Below are 25,929 nucleotides of genomic sequence, written 5' to 3'. Positions count from 1 at the left end.
CGATCCTGGAACTGGGAGGAAAATGATATTGAGTGCTAGGAAGTGGGACACGTGTCGCCAGAGTCATCGACGTCGGCCGATGCATTGGCGCGACTGCTGAACTGAGCTATGAGATTGTCCTGGACCCTGGTGAACTGAGTCGATTCCGGCTAGTACTGGGAATGCTCAGGGTAATGATGGCATCTCTACAGTTGTACGAGTACCATTTCGACTCGGAGACTGTCTCGATTGATCTTGTTCGAAAAGTGCACATACATCATCCTAATTAACTGGTAAGTAACTAATTCTGATGCAAAAAATACAACCTATGTATCCGTCGAAGATGTCTCCTGGATTGAGTCTGTTCTCTTCAGCTGCCAGTCTCCATGCAGCAATATCATCGACCAGGTGGCTGGTAAACACGACACTGGTCACTGTGAATTCATTGTCTAGATAAAAAATAAGATTACGACGCACTGCGATATTCAATATTCAATAGCCAAAGATGTGGATGTGTGTGCACATGTTATGCTTCTGTGTGCCGAAGTCGTGTTTCGACTGCAATACTGACTTGGTAGTATTTATCGAGCAAGAGCAAATACGTTGAATACAAGTCGATGGGTGCCCCGGTGGCAGTGTAACTTAAAGTTAGCACGTGAGCGCTACCAAGCTCCAGCTGCAAACACATTTATCAACGCAAGCAACTGTGATGAACTCATTTAGCGCCCCTCCATTACCTCCAGGGTGGACGGAGCACGTTGGTATGTGTCTCAAAACGCACTAGGCGCTCTAGTTGTTAACCTACATACATACAGGACCTGCGGGCCAACCATACTACTACCACGCCGGGACACGAGAGTCTACCTACGTTCGGCCACTTCCTGCGTTCCCTATTATCTCACAAGCTATCATCCCGCAGCCTCCAAAGAAGAAAGACAAACCGTCGGTCAAAACCCCGATACCTGGTACAGAATGGCTTCGTGTAACGACGACGGAGGGGAACATATTCTATTCACACAAGGCGAAGAAGCAGAGCGTGTGGACCGTGCCGGGGGAAATAAAAGATGCTCTTGAAGCATTTGAGCGTGCCGAGAAACATGAAGACGCGCAGAAGCAACAACAGGAAACAAAGGGAAAGGACGTCGAGAAGTTGGGGTTCGAAGAGGAGCAGGAGCTCAAACGGATTAAGACAGAAATGCAGAGCCTTGTAAAGCGAAAAGCGGAAGAACCTCAACCTTTGGACGAGGTTGTGATTTCGAAAAAGGCGCGAGTAGAAGAAGAGGTTGAAGGCGAAGAGGAGGACGAGGACGAGGAAGGGGAGGATGATGATGACGATGAGAGCGAGGAGGAAGAGTGGCAACGCGAGGCTGCTGCACAACTCGCTGCTGAAGCAGAGGAGGAGAAGAAGAGGCTGGAAGAAGAAGCTAAGTTTGCACAGGAAGCAGAAGACACAGAAACCAAGAAGATGCAAGAAAATGAGAGGTCTCAGCTCAACATGCCCGATCGCGTCGATCTCTCTATTGAAGAGGCTAAGGCATTGTTCAAGGTCCGTCACTACCTCTTGATTGATGACACCTTGGTTAACTTCATCAACCAGACCTTACTTAGGGAAAAGGATATCAGTCCTTTACACCCTTGGGATACTTCATTACCCTTGTTTATATCAGATCCGCGCTACGTCCTACTCCCTTCTGTTTCAGCGCGTCGTGATGCATTCGATGAATACTGTCGGGATCGTGCGCGGGAACTACGGCAACAAAATGTCAAGAAAGAAAAGGCAGAAGCAAATCCTAAGGAAGAGTATGAACGACTTCTTAGCCAAGAAGTGAAAAGCACGAGAGCATCCTGGTCTGACTTTCGAAGGACATGGAGGAAAGACCGGCGATTTTACGGATGGGGGAGAGATGACCGAGAGCGAGAGAAACGATTCAAGGAGTATCTCAAAGAGCTTGGAGAGAGTACGAATTTTGTTATGCTTCACGAGTGATGTGTTTGGCTGACATTTTTCAATCTAGAAAAGCGTATAGCCGCCGAGAAGGCGGAGGCGGATTTCTTTACTCTTCTGCGGGAGAGCGGTATGGTCAGGTCAGATTCATCATGGAAGGACGTAAGTATCTGCCTTATCGTCATCCGATATGCTGAAAGTTTGTATTCTAGGTGAAACGAAAATTATCCCATGACGCACGATATGGTGCTGTCGGGTCTTCGTCTCTGCGTGAAGAGCTATTCCAGACCTTCCTCAAGGCACACGGGTCTTCATCTTCGCATTCAACCTCTACTAAAGTTACAGATGAAACGGGAAAACATGATACAGAAGAAGATGCCGAGCAAAAGCGCAGAGACAAGAAGGAACAAGCCCTCAAAGAACGTGAACAAAAGGTGAGAGCTGATCGTAGTCGTATGGACGCCGAAATAGGGCGCTCCAAGATGGGTTTGAACCTGGAGGAAGGTGAAAGAGAATTCCGGTGAGCCGCCTTTACTTTCCATAATTCAAGAGTCCAGGTCACGTCGCTCAAATTCTTTCCATTTTCTTGTTTAGCACACTGCTTACAGACGCAGTGCGAGATCCACAGGTACGGTTACTTTTTTCTTCGAGGCAGTCACTAATCCACATCTCATCATAATCGCAGGCTACCTGGGAATCGATACGTCCCCAACTACAAACCGATCCTCGATTCAATAACTCCCCTCTCCCTGTAAATCAGCAATTGCATCTCTTTCATACACATATGAGTCAGTTGCAGATGAAACATTTGGCCGGTCTACATTCGTTGTTCCAAGCCCATGCTCCATCCTTAGCAACGCCATTCTCTGCTCTTCCGCTTGAATCCATATTAAAATCGCTTCCGGTGACAAAACTCGCCTTTGACACTCGTGGTCTCCAGCATGAATATGAGAAATGGCAACGCGAACGGACATACGAATGCAGAAAAGCATTCGACGAGATGCTTGCGGAGAATTCCTTTGTTGAGTTCTGGGGAAGACTGGGAAAAATCGGAGGTGAAGGAGTCGAGGGAGGGGTCAAAGCAGATGATTTAGGTGAGGATGAAGGCGAAGCTTTTGGTGGAAAAGGTCGACATGAAAGCGCTCGCAAAGAGTGTGGACCTTTCGGACATCGAGAAAGTGCTGAAGGTATGGCCAGTCGTTCGTGGAATGGATGTGACAACTAATTAATTGTTAGAATGATAAGAGATACATTATGTTCGAGCATGTGGCAGCACAGCGGGAACGATGGTTAAGGGTGAGTTGAAAGAAGGGTTTGGGATTTGCAACCTTGTCTGATTCATGCTAGGACTATGTCGCAGGTCTGACTGCACCTAAACTATCTGTTCATGTGTAGCATAGTTAATTCATGTACTTAGTAGCTCAAGCGCTCATCTCCTCGAGTTCTTCATTTGATTCACAGAAGGAACACGCGTGTCGTCAGGTGACACTCGAAGTCAGTCACGTGATATCGAACACGTCAGTACTTTCATACTTCAATAAATAGCTGCGGTACTGCTGTTGGACTTCAAAGCACCAGACAAAGACCAACTCTCGTTCCCAGTTGACTCACCCGACAATGCGTCTGCTGAGTCCTCTAATCCTGTCACTTACAGCCCTCTCGTCGTGCGTTTTTGCGCAAGATGCAGGTGCTAATAAGGTTAAATATGACTACCAGGTAGGCTCCGATTCTGTTTCAGTGTATTAATATAGCTTAGCAGATGATTTGTTTGACAGAGCGATGTTGCACGCCTGCGCAAGATAGTTGTCAACAGGTGCAGTAGCCTCACATTAGAGTCGACGTCGAGCGCTATTAACTATGTACTACGTACTGCAGTCTTTACTCAAACAGGTGACATTGCAATCCCTGAAGCTTTACACATTCTCTTTGCTGAACCCACTTATCTCAGGGACGTGTTCTTGCGGGAACTCATTTCAAACGCCAATGATGCACTCGAAAAGCTTCGGCTCATCGCGCTCACAGAGAAGAGTGTATGGGATGGTGTCTCCCCTCTGAACCTCACCATCAAAACGGAGAAAGATCCCAATGGCGAGGGTGGTCGTATCATCATTACCGGTATGAATCACTTTGCACCATGGTATGTCGCAGTACTTACTGTTGTGCCCAGACACCGGGATTGGCATGAGTGCAGCGGAACTGACAACTAACCTGGTATGAGCGTCATCGTCTTACTGAGCGCGAGTGTGACATAACAACACTTTGAATATAGGGCACTTTGGCAAAGTCTGGAACTTCTGACTTTCTTGCGGGAGTGGACGGCGACGACTCGACCGCAAGTGGCAATCTTATTGGTGCATTCGGACTTGGTTTTTACAGCAGGTCAGTGCAACTTTCGAGTCCGTGGACACATGGTTAACTTTCTACAGCTTCCTTGTAGCAGATAAAGTCACCGTTGCATCTTTATCCCCACCCTCATCCAAGAATCCTAACCCTATCCAGAATGTCTTCAGTTCTTCTGCGGATGAGGGTTCATTCGAGATATACCCTGACCCACGCGGAAATACCCTCGGGCATGGAACTGAGATTACACTTTATTTGAAGGGTGACGCTTCCCATTATCTTGTGACCTCTAACCTCATGAAGCTTGTGTATGTATCTCACTCTATCTTGTTGCGCATCTTTTTGAGAAGTATCTCAGTAACCAGCACTCTGGATTTTCGACTGCCTTCCCGATTTACATTTGGTATGAGGCCGAGGAAGAAGTTCCCGACGTAGACGAAGAGGTTGTTCTAAATGAGCAAGAAGAGAAATCTACTGACGTGGATGAGGATGAAGCCGTGGTGGAGGAAGATGCAGAGAAGGAATCCGCATCTCCCAAGATGAAGAAGGTCATAGTTGGTCACTGGGAACACTTGAATGCGCAGCCTCCCCTCTGGATGCGGTACGTTGTTGCTCTTGCTCTCGCAAGGATATGCTCACCTTCTTGCCAGTGATCCGAAGACAGTCACTGATGAAGAATATGAGCTACTGTACCAGGCAACCTTCAAAGACTTCCAGAAACCCCTTGCATGGCATCATTTCCATGGTGACTCGGAATCCGGCGTGTCTTTCCATGCTCTCATTTACATTCCCTCGCGTTTGTGAGTAGTTGTGAGGATGATTATGTGCTTCTCACCCATGTCTTTCAAGGACTGAGGAGTTTTTCAACAAGCCACTCGATAATTCGGCAAAGGACGTCAGACTGCTGGTGAAACACGTGTTCATCACCTCTGACCTAGGTGAATATAGCTTGCCGAAGTGGGCTAGCTGGGTGAAGGTCATTATTGACGGTAAATCGGTTCGGTTCGGGCCCAGGGAATTTGTGTTGACTTCTATCACTAACATCTAGCTGATGACCTCCCATTGAATGTCTCTCGCGAAACCCTCCAGTCCAGCTCTTTCCTCAAGCAGATCAAGCAAATTATTTTACGCCGTCTCATCCAGCTCTTTTCTAAAATTGCTGAAGAAGACCAGGAAAAATATGCAGAGATCACAAAGCATTATGGCCAAGTCTTGAAACTGGCCGCGTCAGAGGACAGTAAAAACCGCCAGAAACTGGCAGCTCTTGTACGCTTTGACACAAACCAACGGGAAGCCGTATCGTTTGACTCGGTCGGTGGCTATCATTATCATTTGGGAGCATGGATCTAAACTTACACCATCCCAGTATTTGGAGAACAGGAAGCAAGGACAAAAGCAGGTGAGTGGTGTTGAGAAGAAATAGAGCAACATGTTTGAAACACAATCCAGATTTTCTATCTCGCTGACATGGGCAAATCCATCGACCATCTATCTCAAAGCGTGTTTGTAGAAAAGTTGCACGCCCGCGGGTACGAAGTACTGCTTCTGAACGAGCCATTGGACGAAATCATGCTTCAAAGCATCCGAAATTGGAAGTAAGCACTGATGACCTTTACAATTGAAAAAATATTTCACTGATGGATTAACAAGAGGTGTCCCATTCCAGGACGTCGCCAAGGCTGGATTGGACTTCGGAGATGGTGAGTTCCTATCAACGTGAGTTTTCGTCATTCTCATCCGCACAGACACCCAAGAGGAGAAGGATGAAATCGCGGAACTGACGGACAAATACGCTCCCCTTCTTGAGTGGTTGAAAATTGAGGCTGGTGACAATGTCAAGAAAGGTGAGTATTCATTTTACGATTATATGACACTCTAACCTGAGGTTGTATATTCGTCAGTGATCGTCTCTAATAGGCTCGTCACGAGTCCTTGTGCAATTGTCGCAGACAGCATGGGTTTCACGGCAAATGTCCAGAAGCTCATGAGTGCGTTGAACTAGTGACTTGGCAGCGCTGGTTGAAACTGAGAAGACATTTTCAGGTGCCACAAGCCGCGGGGCCCAGCAGAACGATGCTATGCAAGACTATATGAAGAAGCAGAAGGTTCTGGAAATCAATCCGCGATCGCCGTTGATCGAAGGCCTCTTAGAACACGTCGAGCAATTGAATGCAGATGGCGATGACAAAGACCTAGATTCTGAGGCACAGCTCAAAGAGGTTACTTCCATCTTGATCGACGGGGCTCTTGTTCGTTCCGGGTTTGAAGTTGCCAACTCCAACATGTAGGTGCTGACAAAACTGATAGAACAATGTCTCATAATGACGCCACGCAGGTTTTTGACTCGTGTGGATAGAGTGCTCAGGCGATCACTGGGTGTCTCTGAGACCGCACCGACAGATAACACCGTGAAACCAGCTCCTCCTGTTGACCCAGAGCTGCCTAGTGACATACCCGATCCTGATGAAGTGAACAGCAACCAGATTCAATTCGAGATGGAGGAAATTGATGAGCATGGAAATGTTGTTCACGATGAACTGTAATGTTGCAGTAGATCTCATAGCAGTTCAACGTTCAGGCTGGTCAATAATAAAATTAGTGTCTATTTACACCTGACCAAACGACTCGTGGGTGATTTTATAGTTTAACAACGTTCAAGTCTGAGTCAAGTATCAAGAAAATTCCTATTGTGTACTTCACAGCTGTGAGAAACGACGACAGACATAATTTCTGGGTATACCAAGGCGAATAATGTACATAAGATATAACGGAGTATCGTAGGGGGTATCGGTAATATTGATGGTAACGCGGGGATCAGTACATAGTTCGTGGTTGATTGTCAAGATACGCGCTACTTGGTCTGTTTCACAGGTTCGAGCGTTTACATGTTCAGTGAGAAGTGTAGGCGAGGCTCCCTCGTGAAGCGAGGTCGGGAGCGGTCCAGCGGGAGCAGTTCAGACGTCAGGCTGGGCCTCCTCTGAATTAAAGTAGACTAGAAAAGAGATTAGAGGGGAAGTAAGATAAAGAGTTCTCGTCCGATTCGAGAGCGCCATCATCCTCTGATGATGAGACACTTCGAGTCTTCCGGCGAGTACGCAATCTCTTAGGAGTACGGGAAGGACGAGATGGCGTTGAAAGCTTAAGCATTCTAATCTTCATCGTCGCATCAAAGACGACGGTCGAGATGATGCACCCAAACGCATCTTTGTGCTCCTCGATGTGAAAGTAGGGGATACCAGACCGGTCATATATGAACGCGTTACGCGAAGCTCGCGATAGTCGCGGCAGAAAGATATCATGAGAGCAAAACGTCTCCAAAGCTGATGCCTCGGGATGATGTGCACCTTGGTGTCTAGGGAAATGTGCGCTTTCCCGGCTTGTACTCGCTGCTCGTCAGTTCAGCGACTACCTTGATCCGCGCCCACCCGTAGGTCATCCGGCATGATAATGTCAGGTATGCGGCGGAGATCTTCCCCCTTATCGGGACAGTGGAGTGGGCCCACTCTATATGCGATTGCCGAAACAGACAATTCTTGGTGCTGCGCAAGCACAGTGGTGCTGAGGGCATTGAAAATGCTTCCGTCGTTATTCTCGGGGCGTTTGTTTTCCTTTGATTACCTTTGTTGACCGAGTCCTTGAGGCCTTGGGTGCTAGTTTTGATATCTCACAGCGGCGTAAGGTCAATTTCAGCTTTATAAGTTTGTTGATTCGCTCATTGCGATGAGCGAGGGGGATGAGAAGGAGGTCAAGACCGGAAGATGTGGGAAGATGGTAACCAAGCTTGTTACAGTTGCCCCGCCTCTGAGAGGGACAATCCTCGATAACCAGACAATTTGATTCCCGTGTAGCTAGCTTGTCCATTGTACATAGCTACGTCGTTGACGAGAGGAAAGAGACGACACCGTGACTTTTATCGATATCCCGAGGTTTAGCATTGAAAAATGATGACCACGTGGGAGGCTATGCCACCTCTCAAGTTGATCCCACCACAGTACTTGGGTATTATAACACCGTCGGCAGCACCACCCAGAACGTCCATATATATATACGACAGTCCACGCTGAGCATTTGCTGGCCTTCACAATCATTTCTAGACTGGACGCGAGTTTTCCGTCTGTACATACTTCATGGCTACGCCCGCAGCCTTCTCCCGCCTTCAATTAGCTGCAGCGCTACTTGGTAAGTGTGCGAGACTTGATTGACCGACACCCTTCACAAAGTCTCTTGCAATTGCAGAGTATGACAATGATCCAACCAACCCCAACTTGCCCCTGGTCTCCGCACATGACAGCGCTATCTTCGCTCATCTCCGAAGAGGGCAGTCTCGTAAGAGTACTGACTACCTCGGAGTATCTGTGCCCAGTGAAACAGGCGATTCTACTCCAGGGCACCGAAGGTCTAGAAGCTCTATCGACGGACTGAGGAATCCTTTCGGAGCTGATGATGACGAGGAGCTCGAAGACGAGGAAGCTGGCGAGGTAGATCTTGCTTCATGGGGCCTCGACGGATTCATCAAAGACAAAGCAAAAGCAAAGGGCAAGGCGAAGGCTAAGTCAGAGGTGTTGCCTAACCCTCATCCGGTAGTGATGACGTATCGAAATGCCCGGAGCGCTATAGATGACGGACCTCGGGGAAGATTGTCCCGCCCAATCAGTATGGGGACTATGGATGACTTTGGCGTTGGAGGTGCTTTCTTGGACGCTGAGAACACTGCTGGTTCAGACATTGCTCGTCCTCGATCTTCGGCTGACTTGGAACGGATGCAATCCCCTCAGCGTCCAATGCCACGTCGCCGTGAATCTAGCCACGCTCTCATTGAGACAATGCCTGTTGTACCTCCTCTTCATTCTGTTCCGTTCCCGTCTGTCTCAATTCGAGATGGTTCTCCCGGTGGAGAAAGACCTGCTTCACGTGCTGACTTACATACCCGTACTCAATCCGACACTAGTATGGGCTCAAAGAACTTCTTGAGCGGCGCAAATGTTGATGCGGACGGCAGTCCCTTTTCTGTCCGACCCCCTTCACCTGACCGTGCATCCCGGTTTGATCCCAAAGTCAATCACGGCAGATCACCGTCTAATGCAACGATGGGTACCATGGCATCCAAGAATATACTTGCGGAGGAGAACCCCTTTGCTGTAAGACCTCCCTCTCCTTCCCGGTTGTCACGATTCGATCCCAAAGTTCGTGCGCGAACAATGTCAGTTGGGTCAATGGGTACTCGGGTCCTCATTGATAATGACACCGAAGCAGACTCGCACAGGGATCGACCTTATTCCACCGTTGAGCTACTTAGGCCAAAGGTTCTGGTTATGCCAAGCCCATTGCAAAATGTGGCTCCTCCCCCTCCTCCCCCTCCCTCCTTTACACCTAGAATTGGGTTTGAGACATCTACAGATGGCCCACCCTTGCCACCAGGTGCTCGCTCTGCGAACCGTTCGTCTACCTCTTTAACGAACTACATGACTCCCGCGTCAGCACCCATAGCATCCAATTCTTTCACTCCTAATCCTCGAGCAAGTCTTACGCTGTCTCAACTCGCTTTTCGCAACACACTTGTGGTCGGAGGGCAAAGAGATATTGCGTACTCTGATATTGACCGTCATCTTCCTCGAGCGATGAAAGATGGTGAACAAGCGAAGTTCGAGGAACCAGAAGAAGAAGAGTCTCCTGTGCCCGTTTCGATACCCCTCCCTCCTGTTCCTCCTCCCACTGAAGTGGAAGTGAAGCGCCCAGCTGGGAAGCTCTATGGAAGGAGTTTGATAGATAATCTAGAACATCGCAAAGCGGAGATAAAGCAGAAAGCTCGGTAAGCATCTCAATTTTTTTCAGTACCGTCCTGACAGTCACTTTAGTGTCTTCACTGGTGACGAAAGACCATCGATGATGGTCCGGGGTCAGATTCGCCGATCAAGCACTCTCATAGACCCTCAGACACTTGGTCGTCACCCTTCACAGAATCTTGACAATGTGATTACTCCAAATCCTCGCATGTCTCTCTTACGCCGGAACTCCTCTGGCAGCAAGCCTCTCCTGGACATGGATGGAGAAAAACCTCCCACGAATCTTGGTCCAGGGGCAGAGCAGCTCTTGTCTAAAAGTCGCTCGGTGTTTGGTGTGGATACGCTGTGGGATCTTGAAATGGCCAAGTTGAAAAAAATGGAGGCAGAAGAGAAAGCTGAAGCTGAAGTGCGGAAGAAGCGAGAAGAGGAGGAAGAGGAACATCGGAGCAAGAAAAAGAAGAAAGGAAAATTCAAAGGAAAAGGTAGCGCCATTCCGCTAGAGTCCACTTCACCCGACCTCCCCTCTGGACCACGAGTAGGCTCGACCCCTCCCACTTTGCCTGCCATCCAGAAGCCAATTCTTAAGCGCGCACCGCAGGTTGATGAGAGTGAAACCGACAGCGATTGTGATGATGCTGTGCCAAAGGCAGCTCTCGAAAAAGCGGCTGACCGCTGGGTTTCTGAGTCTTCAGACGAAGAAAATGAACTCAGACGAACCACTGGGGTTGGGCTACGGTATTCATCCCATACCAACGCATCTCCTCAGTCTCCACAACTAAATGGCGATGACAGCGAAGAAGATCTTCCTTTGACAGCCGCTGCTCAGCGTGCTGTCAGGCGAGCATCGCAATTGGGGCCATTAGGCTTTGAAGATGATTCGGAAGAAGACATCCCGCTGACAGCAGCAGCAGCTAGGATTGTCAGACGGACCACCCAGCTTTCGCATCATGCAGATGACGAGGATGAGGACGAGGATAAGCCCCTGGTGGATGTCATCAACAAGGCCAGATCTGTCAACTTCGATGGCCGATCCCGCGCGGATGAAGATGAGGACGAGCGGCCGCTTGGTCTAAGGGCCTCTAGATTACCACTGGCCTCTCAGACATCGTTGCCTTTCATTGGCGGTGAAGAAGATGATGACAAGCCACTGGCTTTCCATCCTGAGCAACAACGTCGAACACAGTACCAGATGTTCGCCCAAGCTCAGCAGCAACAACAAATGATGATGCAAGCTCAAATACAGAACAACATGTTTTTCAACCCCGCCATGATGGGATCCGGCATTTTCACACCTATGGCTGTCCCTTCAATGATGATGGGTGTACCAATGGCTCCCCCTTCACCTCCCCCAGCGCACGATGCAGGCAAGTATGGTCGTGTGGACAGGTGGCGACGTGATGTTGCTGTGGAGGGTGAGTGAGAGCTGAGCAGTTTGGGTTGGGTTCATGTTTCTTTGGTTTTATATTTGCTTTTTATCGCAGGATTTTTTATGAACACTCTTTGGACATTTGCTCACTTTTTACAATTCTAGTCAGTCCTTTAATGTCCGTTGCATACAGAAATACATCGGTATAGTCGAGATCAAAACGCGTGAATAGATCTACGTGAGAAATACCGAGGAGCATTGAACAAATCCTTGAATGGTGGTATGGATTAAGGAGTATGCAGTTATGGTACGATGACATAGGGAAGGAGGGTGCCGATAAGTAGTACTATGAAACGCAAATAACACATAGAATGAGTGGCCATGGAATGGTTGATCAACAAGTTCATGAGGGGTTCGTTATCCATAGCCTGCGCTTGGGGACTGTGACGATAGACACCTCTCGTCTACCCATCTCTTCTTCTATCCGCCGCTGTCTGGTCTCTTCATCTACATCCTCCTCATCGTAATCTGTTTCGACTGAGCGAGGCCCACCGATAGTTGTGGACACATCATCATGAGCCCTGGCAGCGCGATAAGGAGGTTCATGGAGGTATGGGCCGCGAGTATCGGTGGGGAAGGGATATTGTTCGTTGCCCACCATTGACAACGGACGGGAGGTCGGGGTCCCGGGAGAAACAGTCGGCGGAGGCTCCACGCGAAACCGGGCTATGAGGTAAGTAAGTGTGGACCTCCTTGGTCGACCATGCCATGCGAGAGTAAAAAGGCAAATATAAAAGATAAAAGTCCATAGAAGAAATATTGCAAAGAGTGCTAGATGAGCCCAATTCCACAGCGCGATGAGGGAAAGAATGCAAAGAGCTAAAACGAGAGTATGGAAGAGGACACGAAGGCATATCTCAAACAACGAAGGCAGCTCGTGAGTAACGTGGGGAAATGTTGGTGTAGGCATGAGAGCACGGGTGCTGCTCAACATCTCTGCGGTGTTGGGAGTAGAGCTATTGATGAGGTTGCGTTGACCTTGGCCAGAAACAAGATCGAGTTCGTTCTGAGATGACATTGAGTTTCTTCTGTGAGAAACAATTAGAAAGAGGTCGATGCTCACCACTGCGTTCAGACTGCGGCGTCGATCAAGCCAGTCTACGTCACCCAAACTCCTTGGTGCAACAGGTACGCGTTGATATGCATCTACATTCGGATACGCAAGCCCATTTGCACTGGATCTACGAATACGTGCTGGGCGATTGACGACCTCAAATGCTCGTTGCGGCCCAGACGAGTGCACAGACTCGCTGTCAGTAGAGGTTCTTCCTTCCCGACTCCTGCGGCCCAGCAAGAAGCTTGAACCACCCCAGGAATGTAAACGGGTGCGAGGAGTATGTTGGGAAGGGGGATACTGTGAGTGCTGCGTGGTAGTGTATGCTGCGAGCTTCTCAGCAGTGTCGGTGGAGTCGGCGCGAGAAGTAATTGCCTCTGGACTGACCCCTTTCGGTGGCTGCGATGGCGAGCAGCACAGATGAAAGAGATATAAAAGGGGCATCATCACATAGAGTGCGATGAATAATACAAGTCCTGCGACTCCATGCCCAGTTGGTAGAACTGTACGGGACGTAGCACGTTTCACTATGTTTCCTGTGGAACTCATTGACGTGAACGCCGAAACGAGACCCCCAACACCAGCAGCGTATGCTGCAAGAGCTACAATAGTTGATAAATAGAAGAGAGCAAGATTACGATCCGTGGGACGATGTGTTTTTGCTGGAGGCAGAGCCAGACGTAAAAGAAGGAGGGATGGCAGAAGAATGGCAAGAGAAAGGGGTGCCAGTAGTCTGTGCATCAAAGAGACATTATACGACTGCTGGTATGACTGAGAACCACTTGTTGTAGCCGGGGAACCAGACGGCGTAGTAGAACTAGAAGACATGACCTGCACCGCACATTGAGTCAGGAATTGGACGGTAACGTTAGCACCATTGGCGTTGATGCCTGTCTGAAGATTACCAGGCGGAGCTCCCCAGTCACCGCCTGAGGTTGAAATGGATCCATTGTACGCTCTCAAGATCCAAACTTCCGTGAGGTATTCACCGGATTCATCCTGACCTCCGAAGACAATGGTATCAGAAGCCACAGTTTTATCCGAACCGACAAGAGCCTGAGAATAAGAAAGGGCAACGGCGCCCTCCCGAGGTGTGGGATATGTCTGAACGCCATCTTGGCCCGGATCACCGGCCGGGAGGACTCTGCTCCAAACGCCTGATCCAATGTCCAGAACTGCAACCTCGCCCTTCTGCAGCCCACCTTGGTCGTCCCACAATGAGGAGTTGAAAGTCCCAAGTAGAAGGAACACCTGGTTCCCATAACTGGAAGAGGAAGGATTCAGGTTCGGAGCCAGCGAACCTCCGTATCGTGGAACAGGACACGAGGGAGGAGTGATTGACGTGTTTGATCCTACTCCCAGGACATACGAGTTACCCTCGGCACACGATTCATTCGAGTTATCGGTCGTGTTACAGCCGCTCACAGAGATGAGCTGGGTCTGAACGACTGTGGAAGCCTGATTGACGCTGTAGCCTCCACTGCTGCCAACGGGTTGGTTACTCCAAGCACCATATGTGTTATTAGTCGCCAAATTAGATGATAACGTTCCGGAGATGGTGAAATCCCAAACATCCGATAGGGGAAACATGTTTGTACCATCGGTGCCACCAGACATGTAAAACGTGTTGCTTGTTGTGGTAGCATTAGGCGCTACTGTATCATCTCGGCCACCAGAGGCGCCCCAACGTGGTGGTGGACCACTTGTCGTTACAGTGACTTCGGACCAGAATCCGTTTATAAAATCAAATTCCTGGATAATGATGAGAAAGCCTGATAGACTGGATGTTGCGAGTGACACGAACCCATACGTCGGACAAAATTTGCCCAGAAATCCCCTTTCCACCCATCACCAAGTGAGCATGCCGACTGACAAATTATAAGACGGACAGAAAAATGAGCAGAATGTGTGATACTTACTAACTGGAGGAGAAGTCTTCACCGCTGACAGCCATGTACCTGGCTGGGGGTGAACCTTGTGGTAGACCCACCTCAGGCTGAGGAGTACTCCATTCAAGTGAGCCAAGGTTCAAACTGGAAACATTTTATATATAACACAGAAATGTTTGAATCCAGGAAAATTGCACATACAGGTAGGTTTGGTCTGTTGGGATACCACTAGATGATTCACCACCGAAAATGATAAGGTTACTTGACGATGGATCGTAACCAATGGATGGATATTTGACGGCGGCTGGTGTTGCACCCAGTAAGCTACCGGTGATATTGAGCCATTGTAATGGTGGAACTGTGAATATCTTCTGGGCATGAGCTGTCGAGATATATTTCATAAAGAAAAGCCAAGCAATTGCAGAACATTGACAAAAACCGGTTGCCATAATGCTCGTATCGGGTGTAAGATATTGGTGTCGAAAAGTCGTATATCGCGAGCTGACGCTCGTTGTGAGCAACTACAGCGAATTGGAGACCAGAGTTACTAGCTGTGAGAGGTCCTGAAGGCGTTGGTTCGCCGTGGCTGCGAGCAACAACATCCCCGACCATCCACGGCTCAATTTTCCTATTTAGGAATCCGTTCGTGTGCTGGAATCTCGCGTGGTTCAGTCATTCCAAGGCTTAGTATGCTAGGCTCGTGCCAAGTGACTAGCCTTGCGTACACTACCACGGCCGGACAAGTCGAGTGGCAAATATCATCGCTTATGTTATCTCACTTATTTCTGTTTTCTCCTTCTTCAGCTAAGCAGTGGAAACTATTCGTCTATTTACGTCTTACAATCCCACCGGCTACTCAAGTTGTGCTCAATGGCATCCAACGCTCTAGATCCGTAGATGAGTCAAAGTTTTAACCACCTCCAGCTCCGAGTAATATGTGCTTACCCTCGAAGCTTGCAATCCAACTCTTTCAAACGAGTGTGATTTTATTGGGAATGGGTGTGAGCTCTTCGATAACCTACGTACTAGGGGAGCCAAATTCTAGGTTGTAGGATGCACTTTGGTGATTATACTAGTCCTGGAATTCACTATTCATAAGATTCATCGAAGCCTTGATATTCAGCTAGCACTAACCTGTGTTGCAGCATCTTGGGACCTTGTTCTAATGCACATGACTAGAAGTGTCATCGCTGATGAAGCATTGGCTAGGCTGCGTCGTCGAAAAGTACACCGTTCAATCGCACGCGCGCGGGGCAAGTAATTTAATCGCATCCTAGGAGAGGTCACCTAGGTGGGTCAACTTCTGACATGTCCCTGCGAAACAGCTAGTCTGTAGCATCGTTACGTACCTTACTCTCATACCTCGTCCTCCAGGACTCCAGTGCATATTACCGTGGTTTGACGGTTGTGCCCTTGATATGTGCTGCCAATGCACTAACAGTGTGTTTGTATCACTTTCAAGCATGCGGATATTCGAGTCTGCACGAAACATCTCCACCTGATCAAGTATCCTAGCTGAAGTGCGTCGATCAGGTTCAATTTGATTACCGAACCATTATGATATTCCTGGTAATCGGCATCCAAAATCTGTGGTCGCCGCCGCCACCATGATGCTCTTGACTTGACTGTAACAATCAATTTGATGCTTGGCCAGATCGCCATCGATATTTCATCATGGTCCCCAGTGGCACAGGTTCATATCAAAATCAATTGTTCCAGACACAACGGTTTCAGACAGCAGCTTTTGCAGATCATGGCTCTTTCCCCGTCTGGGAGACTCTCGGGTGATTGGCAGGAAGCCCAAAACCGGGACTATTTTTACGCCTTTTCATCCCAAGTTGAGCAAACCGTAAGATGACGCCCATCTACCACTGCCTCCGACTTTGCCGGAAATGACGCTTTGGGTCCCCGACTCGTCTGATGAATTAATGGCTTGGTATAACAGTTCACCGCTCAACCATGTGTTGACCGGGGATGCTATTGACGTTCTTCCGAACATGCGTCTTGTCATCAGAAGGGTGTCCATGAGGCCGCACCAATGGGGATTTGTTTGCTAGCTGCTTATTGTCTGTCGGCGTGTCAATGTCTAGATCTAGTGCGAACGGAACGCCCACAAAGTGTAAACCCGAGACAAAGGCGGGTGTTGATCTTCTATACATCCTTTAGTGCTTATGATACCACACTAGCCCACGGAGGATGACTGTTCATCAGTGTGGATACTGGTGAAGTCGGCGATGATCTCATCCCCCTTGTTCTTCTAACACAAGTGGCAATCGCAACTCGGACGAGCGAAACAAGGCCGCAAGGGGAATGGCACATTCCCCTTACGACCTTCATCAGTGTACTTACGCAACCATTAATATCTATCCGCCGGCATGTGACATTGCATCCCTCAGGATGTGAAAGGATGTGGTGTTTAGCGCCAGTGAGTACACAGCCAGAAACCTCGCCTGTTGCATTCTGATGGTGGTGACTCAGTGGCATGACGGACGCGTGGAAAATACTGCGGTCAGCCTATCAACGGACTTCGAAAGGGAATATCTGACCCCTTCAAGCTTCAGTAGCTGCTGCCGACCCAATATAAGATATGTCAATATCTTTCTATATAGAAATCAACTTTTCGATGCTTCTCGCTACCAAAATTGGGAGTTATTCACAAAACATATTTTTCCAGCGAATAAGAAAATACGACAGCTAGAAGTTAGCACCGCTCGGGAAAAATTCGATTTTCGCTCTTCACTCGATGAAATTGTGAGCATTATGTACATTCGAATTTTTCTAGTCTGCTTATTGTGGTGGGGGCTAGGGCCTGTGTAGTACGTATTTCATATGTGCCTGGTGGTGCACTGGCGCCCGATACTTGGACCTTGATGATAAGGTCGTGTACTGTAATGGGTGCAATCTTAGGGCCAATTTACTGTGTTTGTGTTATGGAGGTGCATCGAACTTCACTATGTATGTCGAGTAATAATCACGTCCCCCCACTGATCACGACATAGTAGGCCAACTTCTGTGCTTCCATTCTCAAATCAAGCGTTATGAACCGCAGCTCCAAGTAAACATTACCGCCGGTGATAACAACTTGTGATACCTGTGAGGGTCATCTCAGTGACGCTCAACTGAATTTGATTTGGTGTTTCAGAATGAGCTCGGTTGGCGCCTAACCTTGTCTGATAGCTAGCGACGCGAGCTCTGGGAATGTGATCGATGATTCAAATATTCAAAGGCGATACGGGGCAAGTGCGAACAAAGCAACCAGCCAGGACGAGCCTCGACCTCGGTATCGGATCAATGTATGTACGCGGTTGGTTGCTCAATCAATTATCCCCAGTCGTCTGCAATGGTCTGACTTTGAACAACCAAGTTTAACATAAGGACTTGTTTGAATTTTCAGTCTTGTTCGGCAACTTACGTTGCTGTACCATTTCGATAATCTTCGAAGTCGAAGTACTTAGTTCAGGGTCGGCCCGATATCTAAACCTGGCCGCCGCCCATCACGTGCCTCATTGTTTCACCATCAATGCAGTCTGCGTCCGTTGTCAACTGCCATCGCATGCGTACCGTACAAATCATGATTTCCTCACCCGCGAAACGCCTACTCACGGAAGATGAGCGCATTTCTAAGATCGGTTCGGAAATTCAAAGGAATGATGCGTGAGTGACGGAAATCTTGCATGAGCTTGCATTGCATAAACCCATCAAACAACAGTACTCCATCCGACGTGACTGCGAGCATACGCAATGCGGCAATGAGAGTCAGAAAGAGTGAGCTTTACTGTGGCAAGGTACAGCGCGTCGCTAAAGTATAGTGACGCGTATGTGCACGCGTAACGTAGATGTATTAGAGGGGTACCGTACACAGCCCTCAGCCCCAAGCACACCGAACAGCTCCCCAACGAAGTGTACCTCAACTTCTCGTGTAGAAGAGGAACCTTACCTATGGCCAAATGATACGCTGCGACAAGTATTTGCATCTGCAACCTCCGGGAAATATACGCCTACGTCATCTACCGCAAAGCGCAGACGCTCCGAGTCAAGCGATGACATTTCCTCGGACAGCGAATCATCAAATGATCATATGGAGGTCGAGAGGCCCATGAAACCCTTGCGGAAGTCTGGAGGAACATTGATGGCTGCACCAGGTCTGCCTCATGTACTAACTAGCCTTCCTGGCGGCGCGGAAATGACTCGTGGTCAAAAGTGCCCCGTAGTGCAGGGACACGATGCGCATTCCATTATGGATGTCGTCGGGTCAGCTTCCCGCATTGCGCAGCGTTGAACTATGTAGTGATCTACGTTGTACGGCGAATGACCTGCACCACCGGAGGTTAGTCACTTTACCGGCTCGGAGAAGGTTAAGTTCTAGCATAACTTACGAATTGCAGTGCTCCATGACGATCAAAGTCAGATCTATATTTATACAGGCGTTTTGCACGCCTTCTCGGTCGGTAGAATGTAAGAGGTTGGAGAACTGTTTTATGTATGTACCTTGCTGCGGCGGGTTAGCAAGCAAAACATGAAGGATATACATATATTCGCGTACTGGCAACACTCACGCGCATCTTACAGAAATCTCAAGCAAGCAAATTGCCCTGGCATGAACAATGTCAAGATGTAAGGAGTGAACCATTGATTCCTTGCCTTAACCACGTTGTTGTCGCGCATTGTTCCGCCAGCACGACGAGCCCTTGTGGTGAGGACAGACGATGTGTACGTAATAAACCATTTCGGTTGCGGGCCGTTTAATCGTGGTTTAATCGATCTTGAGCGGACCCACAACGGATTGGTTTCTGATACGTGTCTGTGTGCGCGCTGACCGGCCCCCCCAAAACACTTTCCCACAAATGCGAATGCAAAACTTATACACCTTTTCGGCCGCGGGCTATGCCTTTGTTGTATCTTCCGCGAATATTGATCTCCAGTGTGCATTCAGTTCGCCCACAGCTGGAAGAAGTCCTGTCAAGATCTCCGACCAGAATGGGGAGTCGGTACTGGGAAAAATTAGTTCTTGATCTCGTAGCCTTTTCTATGAACACAACTTCCTCAGCCGGAGTGAACAGATCGCCTCGTATTTATACCCATCCATTTTCAACCGAGTCTTAAAACCACCCCTCTCTCCCCAGACCATTCAGTCTTCAGGAAATAATGACACCGCTTTCGTCCGTATCTAACGCTCAGCAGTCCTTTGACAAAGCCAAGAAACACCTATGGTAAGTGGCACATCTAACACCTCCCTCCCTATGTTGGCATTGGATTCTTTTGCCTCTGGATCATCGCTGGAGCCCCCGGCAATGCCCAAAGTGTTTTGATCTATCACATTTTGCCGCCTTTGCTTTGTTCACTTCGCTTACGACTTTCCTACGTATAATTACTGACGCCACATTCTTCACCATATCTTCATTTCACCTTCCTTCAGGGCTTCCGACTCACCGACACACGAAATGAGTGGCCAAAATAGACACTCCGAGCAGCCACGCCACTCACTCCCTGAGGTTGAACGGGGTTCTAGCGACCATGACGAGTGCCAACTGAACTCACATGACGATCCGTCAACTTCTCAGCGACGATCGGAACGAAGAGGGTGTATACTACCTTCGCCTTCACGGTAATTCTTCATCCGATTTACTTGTTCGTCCCCTTAATTGTCATTCTTGTAAGGAGTAACCTGTACACTTTACCACCTCTCTCTCGCGAAGGAACATATGACCGAGATGTTCGTCCGTTACCTTCTCGGTTCACAAAGTTCATGGACCACTCGCCAGCACAAGATGGGCAGCTTAGGTATGCACGTTTAACGCCACTCGGCGAAGTACTAATCGCTTTGAAAAGGCGCACTTCCACAGACTTGGAGACCTACCACCACAGTCGACAACAACGACCCGTCTCCTTGTCAGTTTTCAATGCACCGACGGCGACGTACGCTTGGGAACGCTATGAACCTGAATCTCAGATACCCTATCCACGCCCCCTTTATGTCGATTACATTGGTCGAAGTTCCACGCGGTCGGCATCATCAAGCTCCATCTCCAGCTTACGCGATTCTCCTGGCATGCCGTGCGTTTTTATCAGAAACAGAATGAAACTTGGTATTAAAATGTAGTCGTCTTAGCAGATCTCCGGCGCTATCTGACCGCAGCATCTCCACACCTACTTTACTCCCCCAAAAACGAAGAAGTTCGTCCCCGGCCGGACAGTACGTGGCTTCTAATTACTCATATCTCTTCGGTTAAAGACATATTTCTTTCATTAGTTATCATGCATCTTCTGTCACGAAGATCATGGAACCGCTCAGGTACTTCATTTAGCATTCTTTGCAACATTGCACTTAACGGACTTGCAGACATGTAAACATTGAAGTCGATCATAGCTGGCCACCTGTTTCTTCCAGGCCTTACCAGCGAACATATACTCCTCCTGAAATGATCAGTAGCCCACCATTGCACAGATCTCAATCTGATCGTCATGTTTCGGCAAGACACAGCATTCTGAGCGGCGGTAATGAGCGTCACCGCCAACACGAGGACAGTCCATGCGGTAGTGATTCCAGTGATCAGTCACATATTACCCGCCCAACAATACCGCCCAAATCAGATTCAGAGGAGTGGGAGAAGTACGCTTGTTTTACTCTGGACGGCACGACACGGAAATGGCTGTGCACCTGGTCGACAGAGTCGGGAGGACAGTGCAAATACATGTCCAAGAAGCAATTAGTCAAACGCCACGTTGAAACGACTCATTTGCGTTATAAGTAAGCGACTTTATCATTCACGGGCGTCTTTCACTCATCTCGTTCATTTGCAGGCCATTCGTATGCGGTGTCTGCGGCAAAGGTTTTCCCCAGAAAACTTCTCTTGATACTCACATGCACGGACAGTAAGCAGCACTTTATCGATCCCTAATTCTGAACTCAATCCCCTCATTAGCACTGGATCTACGCCACACGCATGTCGGTATAATTGTGGGATGTGGTTCAAGGATCCAGCACGTAGACACAGACACATGGTCGACGAGCATCAATACGTTCCAAGACAGTCTAAGAAGAAGCACACGAACGGACAACCCCAAGACACTTTGGACTTCGAATCTGTGCAACGATGGAATGTAGCCAGTGCCCCTTAGTGCCTGATCCCTTCGACGAGAAGGTTAATGTGTGTCAGCATTAATGTAAGCCAATGTGACATTGGCTGACAGATATCGCCGTGATGTCGGTTCGATATATCATGTCTACTTATATGCATATCGTGGGTCGTAACATTTCCTTTCTCCACAGAGTGGATGAGATGTGACCCAAGGACTGGGGGTTCCTATGTTTGGAGCAATTATTATTATTATTATAACTGAATTATTCTTGCGAATTATTATTCCCATTATATATAAATATATATATCTGATGCAGCTGCAAACCATCCCTGGAAGCGCTGTCAATATACAATGGAAGTTTTTATAATATTGTGCCTATCGCTTGTTTCTATGTGTTCAAATGAGAAAATCGCTTGATGATCGGGAAGCCATTGGGGAAGGAACGTGGCCCACTTATCTCGATCAACACCTTCCTACTGCGCTCTGCTGTGTTTAGTGACAGGAGTGACTGACAATGAGTTCCAAATTTTGTGACGGTGATAAGCGCTGTCAGGGGACTTTCTGCAGCGCGTTATGAGCGGATTGAAGACTTTCTGAAGGTAAACGCCGCCATAATCACCGCCGAGACACGTAGGCAGAAAGTCAGCCGACATGTGGTGAATTCTTGATCAAAAGAACAACCCCGACGGTCGCGCGGGCGAGCGCTAATCTGTTGAATTACACACTTTCCTTTTTCACTGAAAACTTAAAATAAATGGTGCCGGCATCTTCCGATAGACATCATTGATCGACGTCCCATACAGGGCGATTTGAACCCGTGATTTCGGCTTACCAGCACGTGAACGACATGCCTTCAAAACAACCACCAACGTTAGGTAGTTTAGCTCTTCAGGCGACACCGCACTTGGTTCATGTCTCCCCATCAACATGTCACAACCTCAGCATGTTCAAAGGTGCATTCTAAGTTTCTTGTCGTAATTTGAAATTAATAAGTGGCTCAATTCTCATAGACCTTCTCAAAGAATATCGTAGACTGGATGATACGATTACTATGCGGCTAAATCGCTCAAATGCACAGTTTCGTGATCGTGATCGTGCAGGGACAAGCGGCAAAGGCAATATTCAGGACCAAGCTTGCGCCTACGTATGGAAGGAACTGGTCGGTAAGCCTCTTCGGTGTTTCATCCTGAAAAGGTCTTATATACTTGTCCTGTGCTTAGAAAACTGGAAACGGCGTACAGAAATGATAAATTATTGCGTCGATGTCGTCGATCAGTCCATGGAGGAGAAGCGAAAGTCATTGACAAGCGAAGAGGGCGATGTCAGGGCTCAAAGAAAGACGCAAGCAGCCATGTTTGCGGATGAGGTGAAGGTAAGGAAGGTCTCGGCGTGCAAGTCCTTTTCTCATAAACCCATCCGCAGAGAAATCAAGTTCACAATGAATTAGCCATCGAGAAGATCGTGCGCCAGCGATCACTTGACGGTGAGGATGTTGACTTGTCTCATACGTATTGGTTTTTGACGCTATTATATTTGTCAAATTCAGCGTTTCGATCAAGGTGTCAATATTTTTCGCCTCCTTTAACGGATTCCGAGGCGCGGAAGTGGTGGGATGCTGTTCACATCCAAGAATCGCCGTAGGCGATGCTAGAAGTCTAAGTTACTCAATACTATGAGTTGCTTATATAATCATGGTAATGATGCAATAGCGGAAGCACTTTAGAACAGCTTATATAATTATGGTGATGATGCCACCACAAGTTCCAGCCAACTACCGTTATCTATGCCTTGTACTATGTTATCCTCACTCTTATTGCTCGTATTAGCCGGTATTGCGATGGCCCTAGCACCGCCACTGACGGTGCAGTACCAATTTCCAACAGTAATATCCGATGATGTGAAAGTGCCAGTGGTTCTAGGAGTCATGTCTCGCTGCCCAGATGCAATTCTGTGCGAATCTGTGTTCAATCGCGTATTACAAAGAGTAGGCGACAAAGTAGAAATTTCATTGTCGTTCATCGCAAAGTACGTCCAAGCATCATGCCTTCTTAATACGTAGTTCATCATGTTCGATAGCCCAAACGCCTCGGAGCCCTTTTATGGTGTAACTTGCAAGCATGGGCAAGCGGAGTGTGCCGGAAATGTGCAACAGTTGTGCGCTGCCAAATATCACTCTACTTCTGAATGGTGGTCCTTTGTGCAGTGCCAAAACTTTCAGGGGCGTGATAATATCGGCACGCCAGAAACTGCCCTCAACTGCGCCAACGCAGCGGGAATCAACTGGGAAAACGGCAAGGCTGGTCAATGCGCAGGAAGAGACGGCCGTGGAACAGAAGGAATACAACTTTTGCAACAGAGCACCAGGGATAGCATCGCAGCTGGGATCCAGTACGTCCTTAGGAAGTTTGAGGATCTCATGGGAGCTAAGCCGGCAATAGGAAAAGCTGCACGATCATCATCAATGGCCGACAAGTATGTATACGGGATGGCACTTGGTATGACTGCGAGGTATGCGGTAAAACAACATTGCCGCACAGTATACAAGACCTTACAACGTGTTCTCAGGGCGGTCATTCACCGGCAGATTTCATCAGACAAATCAACGCAGAGTATGACAGACTCAACAGCGCGGACTAAAGAAAGCAGACATGTTAATCTCATGGTCCGCGACGGTGAACGTACATAATACCACTCAGCCACCAAGAATTAGCTCGTACACGATTATGACAAGATTCAGTCCTATGAGTGGTACTTTGTGCAGAAACATTAGTGTGTCAGTTCCGACTGGAGGATTGCGCCACTTACTACGCATGAGGGTCCGCACGGCACTAATGAGGTTGATTAATCGGACTTTGACACCAGCATCTTGCTGCTGGGTATATCCGTATCCTGATTGATCATATGGTGGCTGAAAGCCAGCGGCGTTGGGGTTCTGAACAGAGGACCAGCCGACTGTAAAACGGCGTCAGCGAATGGAGCATTAGTAATGATGGTCCTCACTTTTCGCAAGGAATCGGTCCTCACTGAGGACTGCCATTGCATTAATTAGAAGGAGCGAAACGTAAAGAATTGTTCCGAGTGTGAGCATCGTTCCGCTCGCAGTGATGGGTTGCGGACTGGTTTTGTATTGTGCAAACGTGTCGGCGCAATCATTATGTGACTTTTCGTGACCGTGACAGAGGTAAAGTGCGCGCTGAATTTGTTGGGCCTTGGCTGCTGCCAGAATCTTTGCAGAATGCAATCTGTTGCAAGACAAGTGCGATGCGGTATGTTGTAAATACTTCTGCAGATGCAGCAGCTTTTAAGCTTAAGCATGATATAGCGAATCGTCTAGGTACTCCAGTGCAGTTCCGCATAGCTTCATCCTGCATTCAATGGCAGTGTCAACGGAGGTATGTTGGCCAAATAGAAAGGGCGTTCTACCTCTTATCCTTCACATTCGCAGAGCTGCTAGTTACTATAATCCTTTGCAGTGGATCCAGGAGAAGTTTGCTCCGAAGGCAAGAAAAGCGGATCCAGTGGAAGAGAAGAAAAGAGGTGAGCAGGAGAAACAAGGCCAGCAGAGTGTGTTCGAGGCAGCTGTGAGCCACGAGAAGCAGGCCCGACCTAAGACAACATCTGCCGAAAGCGCTCCTACTGTCATCAAGAAGAAGGCTACTGAAGTATGACCCACTCTCTATGTTACTTACCGCACATCACTGATTGTACGCATCGCACAGCATAAATATTCCACGGCTAACTTCAAAATTTCACATAGGAAGCTCAATATGATTGGCCGACAGATATCTGGAAAGCCAATTGACCATGCTATCGTGCAAATGCAATTTAGTGAAAAGCGGGCCACAAGCCGGATAAAGAGCATGTTGGCGACAGCTAAACTTCATGCGACGGCGTACAAAAATATGGATCCTTCCAAACTCATCGTTTGTAAGTCCCATTGACCATATGTTTCAAAGGGTGGATATTCTAATCCTTGTATAGCGGAAGCCTGGGTGACCAAAGGACCCAAGCAACTAAAACGACTTGAGCCTCGGGGACGTGGCAAGTTCGGTATTAGGGTTCACCCCGATTCACGCATGCATGTGATTCTGAGGGAAGGGAAGACATTCGAGCAATTGAAGAAGGAGCAACGCGAGCGGCGTTTGAGAAGAATAGTCTCTGCAGGGTTGGTTAGGGAGGATGTACCCCTCAGAAACCCCGCTCGGACCTGGCAGTGGTAGCGGTCGTTTCTAGTCTTAATTATACTTTCAGTCGATACAAAATCGTGCTTTATTCAAGTGTGAGCCTGTGAGAGCTCTTCAAATGTTAGCAAGGCTTGCCAGCGCGACGAATCGTGATGAATCCGAAATTCATTTATTTTGAGTTTTCATACCAGCATGTATAGCTAAAAATAGCACAACAGAGTAATGACACGTCGTTGCTCTTTCCTACAA

General features: G+C 48.2%; 9 protein-coding genes across 9 annotated transcripts; 7 read left to right on the top strand and 2 right to left on the bottom strand.

Annotated features, from left to right (window-relative positions):
* Window positions 1-589: 589 nt before the first annotated feature.
* F5891DRAFT_1274074 (Hsp90 protein-domain-containing protein) lies at window positions 590-6,929 on the top strand. Its single transcript, XM_041370165.1, has 26 exons — window positions 590-740; window positions 795-1,937; window positions 1,995-2,086; window positions 2,137-2,444; window positions 2,519-2,552; window positions 2,610-2,999; window positions 3,052-3,111; window positions 3,161-3,220; window positions 3,272-3,313; window positions 3,386-3,418; window positions 3,470-3,640; window positions 3,700-4,039; window positions 4,092-4,135; window positions 4,194-4,303; window positions 4,351-4,572; window positions 4,623-4,865; window positions 4,915-5,064; window positions 5,114-5,253; window positions 5,313-5,575; window positions 5,631-5,663; window positions 5,714-5,859; window positions 5,915-5,964; window positions 6,010-6,108; window positions 6,166-6,252; window positions 6,308-6,548; window positions 6,600-6,929. Exons 1-26 carry the CDS (start codon window positions 689-691, stop codon window positions 6,805-6,807), a joined length of 4,761 nt encoding a protein of 1,586 aa, XP_041232777.1. The 5' UTR covers window positions 590-688; the 3' UTR covers window positions 6,808-6,929.
* A 1,462-nt stretch (window positions 6,930-8,391) lies between these two features.
* F5891DRAFT_939717 (uncharacterized protein) lies at window positions 8,392-11,467 on the top strand (the record flags this gene model as incomplete). Its single annotated transcript, XM_041374241.1, has 3 exons — window positions 8,392-8,443; window positions 8,501-10,073; window positions 10,120-11,467. The coding sequence occupies 3 exons, from the start codon at window positions 8,392-8,394 to the stop codon at window positions 11,465-11,467; spliced, it is 2,973 nt and encodes a 990-aa protein (XP_041232776.1).
* Window positions 11,468-11,816: 349 nt separating this feature from the next.
* On the bottom strand, window positions 11,817-14,817 carry F5891DRAFT_1181493 (uncharacterized protein; the record flags this gene model as incomplete). The annotated part of the gene is made up of 4 exons (XM_041366037.1): window positions 11,817-14,279; window positions 14,332-14,395; window positions 14,447-14,560; window positions 14,618-14,817. The coding sequence occupies 4 exons, from the start codon at window positions 14,815-14,817 to the stop codon at window positions 11,817-11,819; spliced, it is 2,841 nt and encodes a 946-aa protein (XP_041232775.1).
* A 3,075-nt stretch (window positions 14,818-17,892) lies between these two features.
* F5891DRAFT_361599 (uncharacterized protein) lies at window positions 17,893-18,866 on the top strand. The gene is made up of 3 exons (XM_041371534.1): window positions 17,893-18,070; window positions 18,126-18,743; window positions 18,802-18,866. Exon 2 carries the CDS (start codon window positions 18,234-18,236, stop codon window positions 18,693-18,695), a length of 462 nt encoding a protein of 153 aa, XP_041232774.1. The 5' UTR covers window positions 17,893-18,070; window positions 18,126-18,233; the 3' UTR covers window positions 18,696-18,743; window positions 18,802-18,866.
* A 695-nt stretch (window positions 18,867-19,561) lies between these two features.
* Window positions 19,562-21,535, top strand: F5891DRAFT_974955 (uncharacterized protein; the record flags this gene model as incomplete). Its single annotated transcript, XM_041376480.1, has 9 exons — window positions 19,562-19,626; window positions 19,833-20,021; window positions 20,075-20,197; window positions 20,246-20,470; window positions 20,517-20,609; window positions 20,667-20,708; window positions 20,805-21,164; window positions 21,218-21,289; window positions 21,340-21,535. 9 exons carry the CDS (start codon window positions 19,562-19,564, stop codon window positions 21,533-21,535), a joined length of 1,365 nt encoding a protein of 454 aa, XP_041232773.1.
* A 782-nt stretch (window positions 21,536-22,317) lies between these two features.
* Window positions 22,318-23,269, top strand: F5891DRAFT_1000502 (caffeine-induced death protein 2-domain-containing protein). Its single transcript, XM_041360114.1, has 5 exons — window positions 22,318-22,449; window positions 22,507-22,659; window positions 22,717-22,868; window positions 22,919-22,979; window positions 23,043-23,269. The coding sequence occupies exons 1-5, from the start codon at window positions 22,344-22,346 to the stop codon at window positions 23,135-23,137; spliced, it is 567 nt and encodes a 188-aa protein (XP_041232772.1). The 5' UTR covers window positions 22,318-22,343; the 3' UTR covers window positions 23,138-23,269.
* A 22-nt stretch (window positions 23,270-23,291) lies between these two features.
* On the top strand, window positions 23,292-24,133 carry F5891DRAFT_940915 (uncharacterized protein; the record flags this gene model as incomplete). Its single annotated transcript, XM_041374309.1, has 4 exons — window positions 23,292-23,521; window positions 23,573-23,884; window positions 23,935-24,004; window positions 24,062-24,133. The coding sequence occupies 4 exons, from the start codon at window positions 23,292-23,294 to the stop codon at window positions 24,131-24,133; spliced, it is 684 nt and encodes a 227-aa protein (XP_041232771.1).
* On the bottom strand, window positions 23,754-24,675 carry F5891DRAFT_1000496 (Yos1-like protein). Its single transcript, XM_041360113.1, has 3 exons — window positions 24,497-24,675; window positions 24,302-24,448; window positions 23,754-24,247 (listed from the first exon to the last, which is right to left on the bottom strand). The coding sequence occupies exons 1-3, from the start codon at window positions 24,582-24,584 to the stop codon at window positions 24,189-24,191; spliced, it is 294 nt and encodes a 97-aa protein (XP_041232770.1). The 5' UTR covers window positions 24,585-24,675; the 3' UTR covers window positions 23,754-24,188.
* On the top strand, window positions 24,676-25,803 carry F5891DRAFT_1100218 (ribosomal protein L22/L17). Its single transcript, XM_041363564.1, has 5 exons — window positions 24,676-24,762; window positions 24,819-24,888; window positions 24,942-25,158; window positions 25,216-25,423; window positions 25,478-25,803. The coding sequence occupies exons 1-5, from the start codon at window positions 24,732-24,734 to the stop codon at window positions 25,714-25,716; spliced, it is 765 nt and encodes a 254-aa protein (XP_041232769.1). The 5' UTR covers window positions 24,676-24,731; the 3' UTR covers window positions 25,717-25,803.
* Window positions 25,804-25,929: the final 126 nt, after the last annotated feature.

This window comes from Suillus fuscotomentosus, assembly GCF_016647785.1.
Source record: "Suillus fuscotomentosus strain FC203 chromosome Unknown F5891scaffold_3, whole genome shotgun sequence".
NCBI lineage: Eukaryota > Fungi > Basidiomycota > Agaricomycetes > Boletales > Suillaceae > Suillus > Suillus fuscotomentosus.
Note: the sequence above shows the minus strand (reverse complement) of the source record. Positions and strands in the feature narration are given on the sequence as shown.

What these genes read in the sequence shown, in the direction of transcription:
- F5891DRAFT_1100218 (XM_041363564.1), top strand. Translation starts at nt 24,732, where the DNA reads ATGCAATCTGTTGCAAGACAAGTGCGATGCG. An exon ending in TCAAGAAGAAGGCTACTGAA is followed by an intron (nt 25,159 to 25,215) that starts GTATGACCCACT and finishes CGCATCGCACAG; the next exon opens with CATAAATATTCCACGGCTAA. An exon ending in TCCTTCCAAACTCATCGTTT is followed by an intron (nt 25,424 to 25,477) that starts GTAAGTCCCATT and finishes ATCCTTGTATAG; the next exon opens with CGGAAGCCTGGGTGACCAAA.
- F5891DRAFT_361599 (XM_041371534.1), top strand. Translation starts at nt 18,234, where the DNA reads ATGTGCACGCGTAACGTAGATGTATTAGAGGGGTACCGTACACAGCCC.
- F5891DRAFT_1000496 (XM_041360113.1), bottom strand. Translation starts at nt 24,584, where the DNA reads ATGCTCACACTCGGAACAATTCTTTACGTTTCGCTCCTTCTAATTAAT. An exon ending in GGACCGATTCCTTGCGAAAA is followed by an intron (nt 24,449 to 24,496) that starts GTGAGGACCATC and finishes GCCGTTTTACAG; the next exon opens with TCGGCTGGTCCTCTGTTCAG. An exon ending in CGTGCGGACCCTCATGCGTA is followed by an intron (nt 24,248 to 24,301) that starts GTAAGTGGCGCA and finishes TTCTGCACAAAG; the next exon opens with TACCACTCATAGGACTGAAT.
- F5891DRAFT_1000502 (XM_041360114.1), top strand. Translation starts at nt 22,344, where the DNA reads ATGCCTTCAAAACAACCACCAACGTTAGGTAGTTTAGCTCTTCAGGCG. An exon ending in TGTTTGCGGATGAGGTGAAG is followed by an intron (nt 22,869 to 22,918) that starts GTAAGGAAGGTC and finishes ACCCATCCGCAG; the next exon opens with AGAAATCAAGTTCACAATGA. An exon ending in GCGCCAGCGATCACTTGACG is followed by an intron (nt 22,980 to 23,042) that starts GTGAGGATGTTG and finishes TGTCAAATTCAG; the next exon opens with CGTTTCGATCAAGGTGTCAA.
- F5891DRAFT_1274074 (XM_041370165.1), top strand. Translation starts at nt 689, where the DNA reads ATGAACTCATTTAGCGCCCCTCCATTACCTCCAGGGTGGACGGAGCAC. An exon ending in AAGCCGTATCGTTTGACTCG is followed by an intron (nt 5,576 to 5,630) that starts GTCGGTGGCTAT and finishes ACACCATCCCAG; the next exon opens with TATTTGGAGAACAGGAAGCA. An exon ending in TGGATTGGACTTCGGAGATG is followed by an intron (nt 5,965 to 6,009) that starts GTGAGTTCCTAT and finishes TCATCCGCACAG; the next exon opens with ACACCCAAGAGGAGAAGGAT.